Raw genomic sequence first — 14,716 nt, 5'->3', positions numbered from 1 at the left:
CACATTTTGTCATATTAGACCAAAAACGTAAATGGATTTTATGTGATAGAGTGTGAAGTGGAAGGAAAATGATAAATGGTTTTCAATTTTTTTTTTTTACAAATAAATATGTGAAAAGTGTGGCGTGCATTTGTATTCAGCCCCCCTGAGTCAATACTTTGTAGAACCACCTTTCACTGCAATTACAGCTGTAAGTCTTTTTAAGGATGTCTCTACCAGCTTTGCACATCTAGAGTGAGATTTTTGTCCATTCTTCTTTGCAAAATAGCTCAAGCTCTGTCAGATTGGATGGAGATCTGAACAGCAATTTTAAGTCTTGCCACAGATTCTCAATTGGATTTAGGTCTGGACTTTGACTGGGCCATTCTAACACATGAATATTCTTTGATCTAAACCATTCCACTGTAGCTCTGGCTATATGTTTAGGGTCGTTGTCATGCTGGAAGGTGAACCTCCGTCCCAGTCTCAAGTCTTGTGCAGACTCAAACAGGTTTTCTTCTAAGATTGCCCTGTATTTGGCTCCATCCATCTTCACATCAACTCTGACCAACATCCCTGTAGTGTTAGTTTGCCACCACACAGCATTTTGCTTTTAGGCCAAAAAGTTCAATATTGGTCTCATCTGACCAGAGAACCTTCTTCCACATGTATCCCCCCACATGGCTTCTCGCAAACTGCAAACAGGATTTCTTATGGCTTTCTTCTTGCCACTCTTCCATAAAGGCCAGATTTGTGGAGTGCACGACTAAAGCCCCGTACACACGATCGGATTTTCAGCAGGGAATTGTGTGATGACAGACCGTTTGCCTAAAATCCAACCGTTAGTACGCTCCATCATACAATTGTCCAACTTTCCACCAACAAATGTTGGATGGCAGGCTAGTAAATTTTTGGTGGACAACACTCTGTTGTCATATTTTCCTATACACAAGTTTTCCTGTACACAAGTCCGTCACACAAAAGTCCAAAGTACAAACAGGCATGCTCGGAATCAATGCTCACCAAACACGACATTAGCAGAAGGTGCCCAAGAGCTGAAATTCCAAGTAGTACGTCACTACGTTCGTGTTTGTTGGCCGACAATTGTGTACCGTTTGTATGCAAGACAAGTTCCTGGCACACGCCCTTCGGACAAAAGTCTGACGCTTTGTTGGCCAACAATCCGATCGGGTGTACGAGGCTTTAGTCTAGGTTTCCACTATTGCAACCTTAAAGTCACGTGATTTTTGCCGCAATTTTGATGAGACTTGAAGCCATGCCTGTGTATTCCTAAGGTCTATGGACCTCAAGTCGCATCAAAGTCGGATCAAAGTAATACAGGGGCTACTTTGAAGTCCCTGCAACTTGAAGTCGCACAGATATATACGGTACTCATTTGAAATCATGAGGGTACAACTTGTCATGCGATTTTTCAGTCCCAAGTTGCATGACAAGTCGCACTAGTGGAAATGTAGCCTAATAGTTGTCCTGTGGACAGATTCTCCCACCTGAGCTGTGGATCTCTGCAGCTCCTCCAGAGTTACCATGGGCCTCTTGGCTGCTTCTCTGATTAATGCTCTCCTTGCCCGGCCTGTCAGTTTAGGTAGACGTCCATGTCTTGGTAGGTTTGCAGTTGTACCTTACTCTTTCAATTTTCAGATGATGGATTGAACAGTGCTCTGTGAGATGTTGAAAGCTTGGAATTTTTTTTTATAACCCAATGCTGCTTTAAACTTCTCCACAACTTTATCTCAACACACCTGTCAGGGATAGGAACCTCTGAGGGCTTCACAGAACATCTGTATTTATACGGAGATTAAATTACACACACGTGGACACTATTTACTAATTAGGTGACTTCTGAAGGCAATTGGTTCCACTAGATTTTAGTTAAGGGTATCAGAGTAAGCCCGGGTTCACACTAGCGCGATCTCAGAGATCGCATGTGATTCACACCCGCACTGCAGGTGCCGATCACATGCGATCTCTGAGCAATGCGAGTTCAGCCATACAGTTGTATGGCTGAACTCGCATTGGATTCGCACAGAAAATAGTGCAAGGACTTGGTTTTTCCCCACACTAGAATCGCATCGCATGGGTGTTTTCACCTATGCGATCCAATTCCTGTGCGAGTTCACAGTTTCCACTGCGATCTGAACTAAGCTGGGGTTAATGACACCCGCAGGGGTTTGCACAAGGCAGTGTGAACTGCTGCGGGAGAGGAACGATGTGGGAACCAGCGCTGTAATCGCGATGGTTCCCGCATCGTATCAGTGTGAGGCCAGAGTAAAAGGGGGCTTAATACAAATGCACGCCACACTTTTCAGACATTTGACAAGTGGAACGAAAATGATAAATGGTTTTCAAAATGTTTTACAATTATGTGCCACTTTATTGCGCATCACATAAAATCCCAATAAAATACATTTACGTTATTATTTGTAACATGACAAAATGTGGAAAATTTGTAAGGGGTACAAATACCTCAAGGCACTGTATTTCTCCAGAAATACAAAAGGGCAATTATTTTTCTCCCCCCCGCAGGAGCCTGGAAAGCATTGCACCCATGATCAGTAGATCACAGGTGCAATGCCAGGCTCCTGCATACTCTCAGTATAGCGGTCTCCCGCACAACCAGTTACTAAAGAGCAGGAAGGATCAATGAACTACGAAAGTTTACCAGCGCCCTCACAGTTCACTGAGAAAAATTAGCCATCTGCCACAGTGGAAGATGGCATTTGTTGTCCATTCATTCGCAGATCGCTGTGAATGAATAACGCAGCTGTGTGGGCGGAGCACTGCAACAAATAAAAATATACACTCACTGAAAGAACACCGTAAACCCACTTTTTTTTTTTTTTATGTCATACTGTAGACATTTGAGCCCAGTCTTGCCACAAAGAGTTAATCCAGCTCTGAGCAATCCTCTTTTATTGTTCAGGTGTCCATTTATGAAGCAGTGATCAGCAGTGATCCCCAGGATCACCGCTGATCACAGTCCATAAACAGTTTATGAAACAGAGATAATGGGGGGAGAAGTGTTTGAGCTTCTTCTCCTGCCGATGATCTCCCCACATGGAGAATCCTCATTGAATGACACAGTAATGGGCAGTTTATGAAGCTGTGATCTCACCGCTTCACTGGCGATCTGTGTCAGGATTCACCAGCTCAGAGGTGGAGAATCGGGGAGTGAAGAGGAAATCTCGGGGGATCTGAGGGGGAAGGAGGAAGATTTTTAACTTCCTTCTACCTCGTTCAGATCCCCCCCCCCCCCCCCCCCCAACACTGTAACCATGTAGGGGGACTCATTCTTTTTAACATTAACCACACCGTCTGTCAGTGTGTTGAGCGGTGATAATTTATCACTGCTTAATAAACTGACATCTCTGTATTTCTGTGAATTTCTGGTACTGTAATCTCGTAAAGTCTCACAAGATTCCAGTATCAGGGGCCGTTCTCCACTGTTTGAAGCGTTTGTAGATCACTTCACTCCTCCAAAGGAGAAGCGATCTAACAGGCACACAGAGGAGAAAGATCTCCACTGTGAATGCCGGAGAACGAAGCAGTGAATAGATTTCACTGCTTCATAAAAGGACACCTCAGTGAGATAAATCTTGACAAACAGAGAAAAACTGTCAAATCCTCCCCCTTGCTGTGAGTGACAGGTGATTTACATATCTCGTGCACTAGCCTAAGACATGCATTATTTTTTTAATTCCCTCCCCCACTCCTTTCTTCAGCAGCTCTGGAAGGATTGGCTGTTCCACACCTCAGCATGATTGGGCATGCTAAAGTCATGTGGTTACTTTCCTGTCTTTTCACTGGATGTTAGAGATCTTAGCAGAAGTTCAGCAGAAGTTCAGTGTAAGAAATACACAGGAGAAATGTATATCGACAAGGAGTGTAGAGGTGGGCAGGGAGTCTACTGACATCATGACTCCACCCACCGAGCTCCAGACAGCAGACCCACCCACAGAATATGCAGTTTTCGGGTCTTATAACAGACAGAGGGGAGACATTTGTCAGGTAAAGATACATGCAGGAGGCAGGAGGTATATCCTTATAGATAACCCCTATGGCAGGAGTTTAGAAAGGATGACATTGGGTTTACATCCACTTTAAGAACCAGGAATCAGGTAAGAGCTGATCAAAAATATTATATACTGCAGCTTACCAAACCTTAGATGAGAGGTTTGCATTCTTTTTTTTTTTAGGTTTTTCTCATTCTGTTTTCACTTGGTCACCTGGCCAATAACACACCTCTATTACAGTGCCCCCTCTGGATGAAGGAGCATCAGAGACACCTTTGGACAGCAGCATTGCCAGTCTGGGGGAAGGGGAGGGTTAGATGTACTATACATTAACACATTTAAGGCAAAACTCAAGCTAACACTTTTTAAGCAGTTACAGCAACTTTTTTTCTGCTTTTTGGATAAAAGTTTTATATTTGAAAAAAAAAATGATCATTGTAAGCACCCGTCAGTGGTGAATGGTTTGTCTCAACCCTCTAACTGCTACATCTGGATGACAGCTTGTTCTACTGAAAAACAACAGACTAATGGCCAGATCACCAGGTGAAAAGAAAGCCTAAAATAGAAAACATGTAGCAACATCTAAGAATTGGTACCCTACAATATTTTGGTCGCTTTTGGGTTTATTATCACTGTAAGTCACACTGGCTGCAGGGTTACTGTACTTCTTCAGAACTCGTTTCTAAGAATAGCTATCAGTTTTCACATTTTCAATAAAATCACACATTGATTACTGTCAATTCTATAGCGCCGACAATTTACGCAGCGTTTACATACTGTACATTCACATCAGTCACTGCTCCCAGAAGCTTACAATCTAAGGCGTGTGCATTCTGAACCATGCCCCCGCATGGTCAGATTGGGAGCTTTGGGCATGTCAATGCATTCTGACAGCCATGGGGCTGACTGCACGGAACACCTTTGGATCCCCGTGCAGGTAAACATGGGTGTACGCTTATGTACACCCCATGCGAATGAGGCCTAACACTAAGCCACTGTGCTCTGCACACACATTTTATATATACAGTATCTCACAGAAGTGAGTACACCCCTGTACACAAGCTGTACACTCACTACTTTACATTGTGGCAAAGTAATTTCTTCAGTGGTTATCACATGAAAAGATATAAAACATTTACAATAATGTGAGAGAGAAAAATTATATATATATTTTTTTTAATTATAATCTATCTCTCGATCTCACACACATACATAGTATCATGGAATAGGTTTTTGAAGTAGCACTGAAAAGGCAAAACTTTTTTTTCCCCGTTTTTGATAGGGGAGGGTTAGAACTCAGTTTTATTATTCCCTGTCCCATAGCCAAAATAGGAAGTGAGGAAATCCCTAGTTGTCATCAGAACCAGTGTGCCTATTGAAAGATGTCCCCTCTATTCCTATTCTGGTGAAATGGAAATCCGAAAACGTGTGATTTTCTTTCACTTTCAATGAGAACAGTAAACGTGATAAATAGAGAGGGTGAATCTCCCTAATGGGGACACAGACAAGAAAGGTGTTCTAATCCCTCTCCACTCTATCTCAAACAAACAAATAAATAAATATAAAGGGAAGAAGTTTTGCCTTTAGTTAGTTATACTTTAAACAGATCCACTTGGAAAGAAAAAAACAGTTGTGTTAAAGAAAAAAAAATCCTTTGAACACCAATCAGGGCATTCCCATCTAAAAGGCGGTAGATATACAACCTCAAGCATTATGCAAATTACACATTGCAGGGACACACTACAAAACTGATCGGCACTCTCCAATATAATTTTAACACAGCAAGAGGTGAGAAGGTCAACACCCTGAACATTTACCCATGACCTTGAAGAAAGTTATACATATACTTTCATTCTCCGTTAAATAGTTAAAGTGAAAGTCCATGCTAAAACTAAAATCCCTGCATCTATAGACACATACAATCTAACACTAACCTATCTAGCCCTGTAAAGAAAAATAATAAGTATACATACCTTTTCTGAAGCCAATCTGACCTCCAGCAGCGGAAGCTCTGCAGAGGACACGGCCAACCACAGCTGTGAAATGAATTGGAAGGGATGGGGCTTCCGTTGTCAGATGTGTCCTCTGCACCCACCTACACAGCGAACCCGCCGCTGACAGCTCAGCATGGGATCGGGTTGGATAAGCTTCAGAAAAGGTATAATAACTCATTTCTTATTTACAGGACTAGATAGGCTAGTGTTAGATTGTGGGTGTCTATAGATGCAGGGATTTTAGTTTTCGCATGGACTTCCACTTTCAGCAGTTGGTACTGCACTCCAGAGCCAAGGTGTGAGCACAAGCCTTACTACAGCTCGATATCCTGTAAGACCATTACCCAATTACAGACTTCTCCACTCACAAGACAAAGAATGCTTCAAGGCAAACAAGTCTTAAAAAGCAGAGCTAAAAAGCCATACATATTGTGCCTAGTGAAGCTTGTAAAATCCCATTGATGAGAATGAGCTATATGACAATAAACTGAAAATTACATAGCTACCTTTACAAAGCATGACCTTGTATCCATATGAATGGAAACACCACAAATGATACAAAGACAAATACAGATCACGAAACAAAAAAAAAAGTTTAAGGGATCTTTCACTTCTAGTAGAGCTGCAGGATTTTGGCTAAAATGAGAATCACAATTGTAAAATAAAATGTAAATAAAATGTTTGGGGATTCCAAGTAAATTTCTAGCAAAAAATACTGATTTTAGATTGTAAGCAACAAGTGTCAGAAAAAGATTTAGTCTTTAAGTGGTTAAACTGACCTTGTTTACAGACCGAAGTTCATTCCTTTGATCAAAAAGAACTAAATGATACTTTGTTTATAGTTATCTCCAAGCACTGACAATGTATTTTTTTTTTTTTTTTTTTTTTACAGTGGTCAGCTGTGAGCAGAGAACTCTCTGCACTGAATCTGCTGTATTAAGATCGTGAGGGGGGGTTGAATCAAGATTTTTTTTTTTTTAAACAATTAATCGTGCAGCTCTAACTTCTAGGAACACAATACACTCTTGATTTCTAATTTTAATGTACTTGATTAAAAATTATGGAGTGATGCTTATTCACAAATAAGCACTAGGCCATTTGTCTCATAGCCCATTTCATGGGCTATGAGACAAACCCACTTGAGCTTTCCCAAAAACCATGAAGGATGCATATAGAAGATAGAATATTAAAGGCAGCAATGTGTGAAATAATGAAATTGTTTTAAAGACTACTTTACTATACAATAAGAACACTATAATCAAAGGTTACAAGGAATCCCACCTCCACAGGTTAATTTTGCTTTCTATCCCCACTTACCTTTTTTGATGGGTTATGCTCAAGTAACAAATATACATGCCCAACAAATAGAGCATTGTTCTCTTGTAATCTGCAGCTCCATGCAGGTCCCATGCCACCATATTTTTTTTTGCTGCCAGCCCCCTAATGATGGCCGCCAGGTCTTTTCCCCATCCAGCTGCTGTGTGGAAGCTGAGGCCAACTAGGATAACTGATGCAGATATCCCAGTAGGCTGCTGGAGCAGGACTGATGTCATTCTCTCCCAGGTGAAAATTGAGGCAGAAGGCCAGGTGGAATGAAATGGATTTGTTCTTCACTCCTAGGACCCGTATTCATCTGACAGTAGACGACAGTCCGCTGTGAGTTGACGTCACTTAGCTGGTACAGACTCTGGAGGGATCCCAACTCAGCATGCTGCTAAGGGCCTAAGCAAGCCACTCCTGCCCTTCCACAACCCCGCTCTCCACTGAGTGCTGGATGGGCAAAGCAGAGAGATACAGTCACCAACTTTCTGTTCACTGAAGACCAGCGGTCTTTGATCGCTCGGTTCTCAGTCTTAGAAGCAGCAGGGGGCAGATGCAGGATTGGATCTATACTGCATCCACCTAGATTGTTTTTCTTCAAACCCCATACTTCTTTTTTAAAGAAGGGTGACATAACATATCACGCCTCCACAATGTTAACTACCCGGAGGGGGAAACGCATCCAGTAGTCCATCCTCCATAGAGAGATACAGTATATATCTATTAAAGGCATTTAAATACAGAACACCTTTAAAATTAAAGTGGTTCTAAAGCCTGAAGATTTTTTTTACCTCGATCTGATCCAGGTCCATCCACGGGAGCATCGGCTCTGGCTGCTGTCTCCCTCCTCACTAGGCAGATTGACAGCAGTGGCAGCCATTAGCTCCCGCTGCTGTCAATCAAATGCCATAATAAGGGTACAGCCCAGTTGCCAGGTCTGTCAATAGATGCAGACTGGGTAGCTTGAGAGACTCCAAAAAAAGGGGCTTTCCCTGGGGGAACTTGCCGAAGAGGAGGAGCCTGGAGCGCAGGCGGGGAACCCCAGAGAAGGAGGATCGGGGCTACTCCCAAAACCACTGCACAAAGCAGGCAAATATACCATGTAAACCTTCCCTTTTTAAAGCCAAAATAACAAATCATTTTAACACAGCGCTATACATATTGTACATTCACATCAGACCCTGCCCTCGAGGAACAGGAGTATGCACATACTAGGGCCAATTTAGACAGGAGCCAACTAACCCACAAGCATTTATATGACGTGTGCAAGAAAACACAGAGGGACATCAAAACTCCATGAAGTCAAAGTCCTGGCCAGAGTCAGATCGCAGACCCAAGTGCTGCTGAATCAGCCCAAATTCAAGCTGTGCGTGGCCCTGCAAACTTGATAAAAGTCAATTTAATAACTGGCTCAAGCTGGCCATAGATGGATCAAAATTTCCCTGCTAAACTGGCCAATCTAACGATTGACTTCTGACAAATGGGCTTGTCAGAAAATTTTTCCATATCTGCTGCAGCCACTGATCAGTGTTTTCTGACAGCGCAGCCATCTTGCTGTCAAAATACAATGTCACAGCGGGGAGGATTCCTCCATCCACCCACTGGCTGGTCAAAAAAAAAAAAAACACACACAAGCCATCTATGGCCAGCCTGAGCCAGGTTGAAAATTACTGGCCAAACAATGGCTGCTTCCTATCAGATGCTACTATTAGTAGCTGCTTAAATACATCCTGTGAGTGAACATGGATGAAAGACTCATAGATTCCTCTCTTTCAGCTTGCAGGTTGAACTAGAGAAATATTTACATGTATGGCTAGTCCTAAAGCGGAATTAAGGTGAAGGTATCTACTATTATGCATAGTTACATTGGTCCAGCATAGACCAATGTAAGTATGTATGTATGTGCCATAAGTGGTTGATCTCAGTGGAAGCTGCAAATCACTGTAGAAGGCACCACTACTACAGTATTCTCAGCTGTCTTCCAGGTTCCATGCCAAGCAGCTGTCCTGCTGCTTGGAGAACAAGGGAGGTCACTCGATTAGCACAAGTGACATTTAGAAAACAGGATTTTTTTCAATGAATGCAAAGCATGCACTGATTGGACGAAGTGGAGATTTTGACATCACCATACCACCTTGTTCAATCAGATATTGCTATCCATTCATTGAAAAAATGCAAAGTCTTCTTTGCATGGTGCCTGTGTCAAGTGAGCAACCTCTTGTGTGCCCTGGAAGACAGTGGAGCTCACTGTAGCAGTGGTGCCTACTAGAGTGTTTTCACGGCTTCCATAAACGACAGGTATGGCACATACAGTACATACTCACATTAGTCCAAGATGGTCCAACGTAACAAAGAAAAATAGTTTTAACCTAAACTTCCGCTTTAAGCTGGACACACTGTGTGAATTTTGCCGGTTACTGATGAACTGGCTGAAATTTAGTCAGTGGGTAACCCTTTCACCATTCTCCCACACAATATCCTTTTATTGAAAAATCAAGGAGGGACATTTATGGGTAGGGTGGACAAAAAATGTTGCCAAAGCTGGACAGCTAGGATAGAAAAAAACTGAGAATGTGTTGAGGGTGTATGGGGCCTTTCAGACACCAATTTAAACAAACCTGCCGTTATTCCCTGCTGTTGGCCTTGCCTTGGGACAAATGTCATTGCATCATCTTTTTAGTATCCTGACTGGCCCTCGGACCCCTGTGGATACCTGGGCCCTTTTTGTGTTAGGACACCATAGCAGGAATGCACAAGCTGGGTTGTGTTGAAAGCGATTGTAAAGGTTGAAGGTTTTTTTACCTTAAGATTTAAAAAAAAAAAAAAAACACCCCTTTTGCGTTCATGAAAGTAAAAAACCTTCAGTGTGCAGCTCCCCCCTTATACCTACCCAAGCCCGATCTCAATTCAGCGATGTGCACGAGACCCGAGGTTCTTCCGGGTCTCTCCCTAGCGACTGCCTGAGATGCAGCAGTGGGAGCCATTGGCTCCGCTGCTGTCAATCACAGCCAGAGAGGTGGGATGGGGCTGAGCCGTATTCTGTCTTATGGATGCTGAAAACTAGCTCAAAAGCAAGCCCACACACACACACACACACACACACGAGTACTTCCACAGCAGGTGACTTGCTATGGTGGCACTCTGCAAGGGGGAGGGGCCCAGAGTGCTGGGAGGGGACCGAGGAGGATCGGCCGCTCTGTGCAAAACCACTGCAAAGAGCAAGTAAAACATGTTTGGTTTTTTTTTATAAAAAGGTTTCCTTTACAATCACTTTAAGCTTTGAATAAGTTCACACATATCTGGTGCAGGAAACACAGCGATCCCTGCACGTTTCCCGCAATGAGTTTGCAATCCACTGTGTAGATACAAAAGTTAATGACCCCCCCCCCCCCCCCCCGAAAGGGTCGTAAACAAAGTAGTTTGCCCACACTGGATTGCATGGTACAAAACCACCATGCAATGCGGCTGCAAAAAAAGATACCTGCATGTCTTTGGTGCGATTTGAGCCCATTCAAAATGAATGAGCTCAAATGGCACAGCACTGATTTGCATGTGAATTGAACAGGAATGCAGTGAGGTTCCTGTGCGATTCAAATGCAAGTTATAGTGTGAACCATGGCTAAATGTTTTTTGGTGAGTGGATACCTAGTTTCCGGGGCCTAGGCCAACTGAGCAGAAGTTTGCCCCTCCCTTTGACTGCAGCCTTCTGGGACATGCCACAGGTCCCAGAAGGCTGCAGGTCCATTTGCGCATGTGCAGTGTAAAACCGCAAGAAGTCACACCCGGCTTCCCACAGTAAAGCCCCATACACACAGACAGAAGGTCAGGAGACATTTGCCGGTTCCAAAAAAAAAACAAAAAAAAAAAAAAAAAACGACCAGCATTCTGCGCATGTGTATGTCGGTCTGTCAGATGTGCATGCTGGAAAACCAGAAGACCGACTCCTGATCAGCGCTCTCAGCCAATGGCAGAAAGCTCTGATCAAAGTATTCTGGTGGGGGGGGGTCCCCCTGTCAGAACACAACAGGTCAGTGGGGGGCAAAATTGCTGGACTAACCTTGCATGGTTAGTACAGCGGATCCGACTGGAGCTGACAGTACATACTGGGCTTAAACGTGCCGGCTCTGGGGACCCAGCCCAGGTGAGGATGGCGCTGGATCCCTGGACAGGTAAGCGTCCTTTTACTTAAAGTGATTGTAAAGGGTTTTCTTTTTTTTTTTTTTTTTTTTTTTTTAAACAAACATGTTATACTTACCTCCTCTGTGCAAGGGTTTTGCAGAGCGGCCCCGATCCTCCTCTTCTGGGGTCCCCCTTGCCTGGCTCCTCCTCCGCATCGTGTGCCCCCATGGAGAGCCGTTTTCCATGCGGGCGCGCTCCCGCGTCCTGCTGCTGCTTCCATTGACACAGACAGCAGGAATCAGCCCCGGCTCCCGTGTCAATGGCTCCTGCTGCTATCAATCTATCCAATGAGGACCTGAGACAGCGGCTGGAGCTGCTGGGCTCGTTCTCGTCACTGGAAAGATCAGGTTCAAGTAAGTAAAAGACGAGCTGCTGCACCACAGAAGGTTTTTAACCTTAATGCATAGAATGCATCAAGGTGAAAAACCTGGAGACTTTACAACTCCTTTACAGTATTTGTAGCTGCTGACTGTGAATTATTTTTTTTTCTCTAGGATGAAGATCCTCTTTAATAACACCTTTACTACTATCATCAATCAAATTGCATCCCTAGTTTCCAGTGACATCTCCTCTACTAAGAAAAAATAATGATATGACATGATGCACTTAGTACTCCTCACCATCCTAAGCCCACATCCGTTTTGACATATTCAGCAGAAGAAAAAAAAAAAAAAAAAAAAAAAAAAAAAGAAAAACACGAGTGGGTGGCGTTACCGACTGGAGAAATCAGGCACACCAAGTCCAACGACCTCCTACTTCTAACAACTTGAAATGGAAATCGCTTTTCAAGAATCGCTCCGCAAAAGCTCCTACAGCAACGTGCTTGCGGATAGCAGAAAATAAAAAAAAAAATAAAAAAGGGAAGAAGGAGGTTGCGGCCGTCCCAGCAGACATGGATTCATGCTAGCGATGCCGTGATGATTCCTGCCCCCCTTTGACTGCAAAGCTTGCATCTGTCAAACCTTGGGACCCTGGTGGAAGAAAGCCATCTTAGAGAGACCTGAGCGTGCACATCATCTGGTGACATGGGGGGGGCAAGGATGGAGCAATAGAGGAACCTCGTCCCACCTTAGATGAAAGCCATATGGTCACATCCAGCTAATGCACAATCATCATTGGGGACTGAACTGGGTGGATAACATACAGGTAATCCAAGAGATCTGCAGCATGCCCTGCCTAGAGGAAGAAGAAGAAGAAGGGGGGAACCCATTGGCATCCATAGAACTTGAGATCATCCAGCTGTGATGGTGTGTACCCAGGTGTCATTGTACAGCCATACCTCTCCCATTCTAACCATGCACAGGTCCAACTTACTTTCCGATCACCTCACACAGCTCATACACATCTTCAAACAGCACGTCGTCGTCGGCCATGGTCCTGAGAGGGGATTTCAAATTGTAAAAATAATAAAAGGTCCAGCAGAGAAGATATTAGAATCCCAGGGGGAAGAAGAGAGGGGGGAAGGGGTAAAAAAAAAACCCCACAAAAGGTGACCACCACACAAATCCGATCAGGATGACACAGAAGGTGACACCCGGCGCTCCCCTTTCATCAATGGGCAGGCAGGCGGCCGCTCTACATCTCAGGGCCGCCGCTCCTCCATCATCCCTACAGGAAACCGAGCGCCTCCCGGCGCCGCCGAGACACACTGAACGCAGACCGCGCCTCGATGGTTTAGTCCTCTCTCTCCCCCCCCCTCCTCCCGAATTAGATGACGGTGTCCGCTCCTGAGGTAACCGTGCCCCACATTTCAAAACCTGACGCGTGAGCGCGCCCTGCCTTTTTTCTTCCCCAGCCTTTCAGGATACTAGGAGGAGGCAGGCTCTCGCGCGTTCACGTGACCGTGCTTGCCGTAGGTGACGTCGGGGAGCGAGCACGCGTTCTCCACTCCTTCACTCCTTCACTCCTTTCGGGAGAAGGGCGGATTGCGCCTGCGCGTTGGTGGCACAACTCCCCCTGACTGAACGGGCTAGCTGGCTCGGCGCTGAACTCCTTTGCTACCTTATGTCTGGCGCTAGGTGTACACGGATACTGGAATTATCCAATAAGATGTGGCGTTCTGGCGCCATATGCCGCTCTTACATTGCCGTACTGTTTATGAACTAGAAATGAGAAAAAGGAAAGCACCAATAGGAATCGGAGGAGGGGCTAAGGTGGTCCGTTGAACCAATAGTTTGCGGTCCTGGAGAATTGACATTCAGTGTAACCTATGGTGTGCTGGGAGAATGCACAGCATCTCTTTAGACTGACGAGTGATTTCTAGATTGCTGCTCTGCCATTGCAAGCACTGACCTTCCTTTGATGGAACAATTAGGCCCAGGGGGGTGGGAGCAATGTATTGTATGGGGGAGAGCAATGTACTGTATGGGGGCCGGGAGGCATGTGTGCAGGGAGGGTGGGAGCAATGTACTATATGGGGGGGATGTGTACAGGGAGGGTGGGAGCAATGTACTGTATGGGAGGGGGGGAGAGAACATGTGTACAGGGAGGGTGGGAGCAATGTACTGTATGGGAGGGGGGGAGAGAACATGTGTACAGGGAGGGTGGGAGCAATGTACTGTATGGGAGGGGGGGAGAGAACATGTGTACAGGGGGGTGGGAGCAATGTACTGTATGGGGGGGCATGTGTACAGGGAGGGTGGGAGCAATGTACTGTATGGGGGGGGGGGGGCAATGTACTGTATGGGGGGGAGCACATGTGTACGGGGGGGTGGGAGCAATATACTGTATGGGGGGGGTATGTGTACAGGGAGGGTGGGAGCAATGTACTGTATGGGGGGGGGGCAATGGACTGTACATGGGGGGTGGGAGCAATGTATTGTATGGGGGGGAGCACAGGGGATGGGAGAACATGTGTACTGGGGGTGAGCAATGTATTGTATGGGGGAAGCACAGGGGGTGGCAGAACATATGTATGGGGGAGGAGCAATGTACTGTACAGGGGGGGTGGGAGCAATGTACTGTATGGGGGGAGAACATGTGTACAGGGGGATAGGGGCAATGTACTGTATGGGGGGGGGGAGCACAGGAGGTGGGAGAACATGTGTACACAGGGTGGGAGCAATGTATTGTATGGGGGGGCACAGGGGGTGGGAGAACATGTGTACATGGGATGGAAGCAATGTATTGTATGGGGGGGGCACAGGGGGTGGGAGAACATGTGTACATGGGATGGAAACAATGTATTGTATGGGGGGGCACAGGGAGTGGGAG

General features: G+C 45.2%; 1 protein-coding gene across 15 annotated transcripts in view; it reads right to left on the bottom strand.

The window, feature by feature from the left end:
* CASK (calcium/calmodulin dependent serine protein kinase) overlaps positions 1–13,342 on the bottom strand; it is a 508,902-nt gene extending 495,560 nt beyond the window's left edge. For 8 of the 15 annotated variants that reach the window (XM_073616291.1, XM_073616296.1, XM_073616299.1 and 5 more), the window contains exon 1: positions 12,818–13,340. In XM_073616291.1, the coding sequence (XP_073472392.1) occupies positions 12,818–12,876 (59 nt within the window). In that variant the 5' untranslated portion in view covers positions 12,877–13,340. Of the gene's footprint in view, positions 1–12,817 lie in introns of all 15 variants that reach the window. The other 7 variants (XM_073616297.1, XM_073616294.1, XM_073616300.1 and 4 more) reach the window with 3 other exon arrangements.
* Between the last annotated feature and the right edge of the window lie 1,374 nt (positions 13,343–14,716).

This window comes from Aquarana catesbeiana, linkage group LG02, assembly GCF_042186555.1.
Source record: "Aquarana catesbeiana isolate 2022-GZ linkage group LG02, ASM4218655v1, whole genome shotgun sequence".
Lineage (NCBI taxonomy): Eukaryota > Metazoa > Chordata > Amphibia > Anura > Ranidae > Aquarana > Aquarana catesbeiana.
Note: the sequence above shows the minus strand (reverse complement) of the source record. Positions and strands in the feature narration are given on the sequence as shown.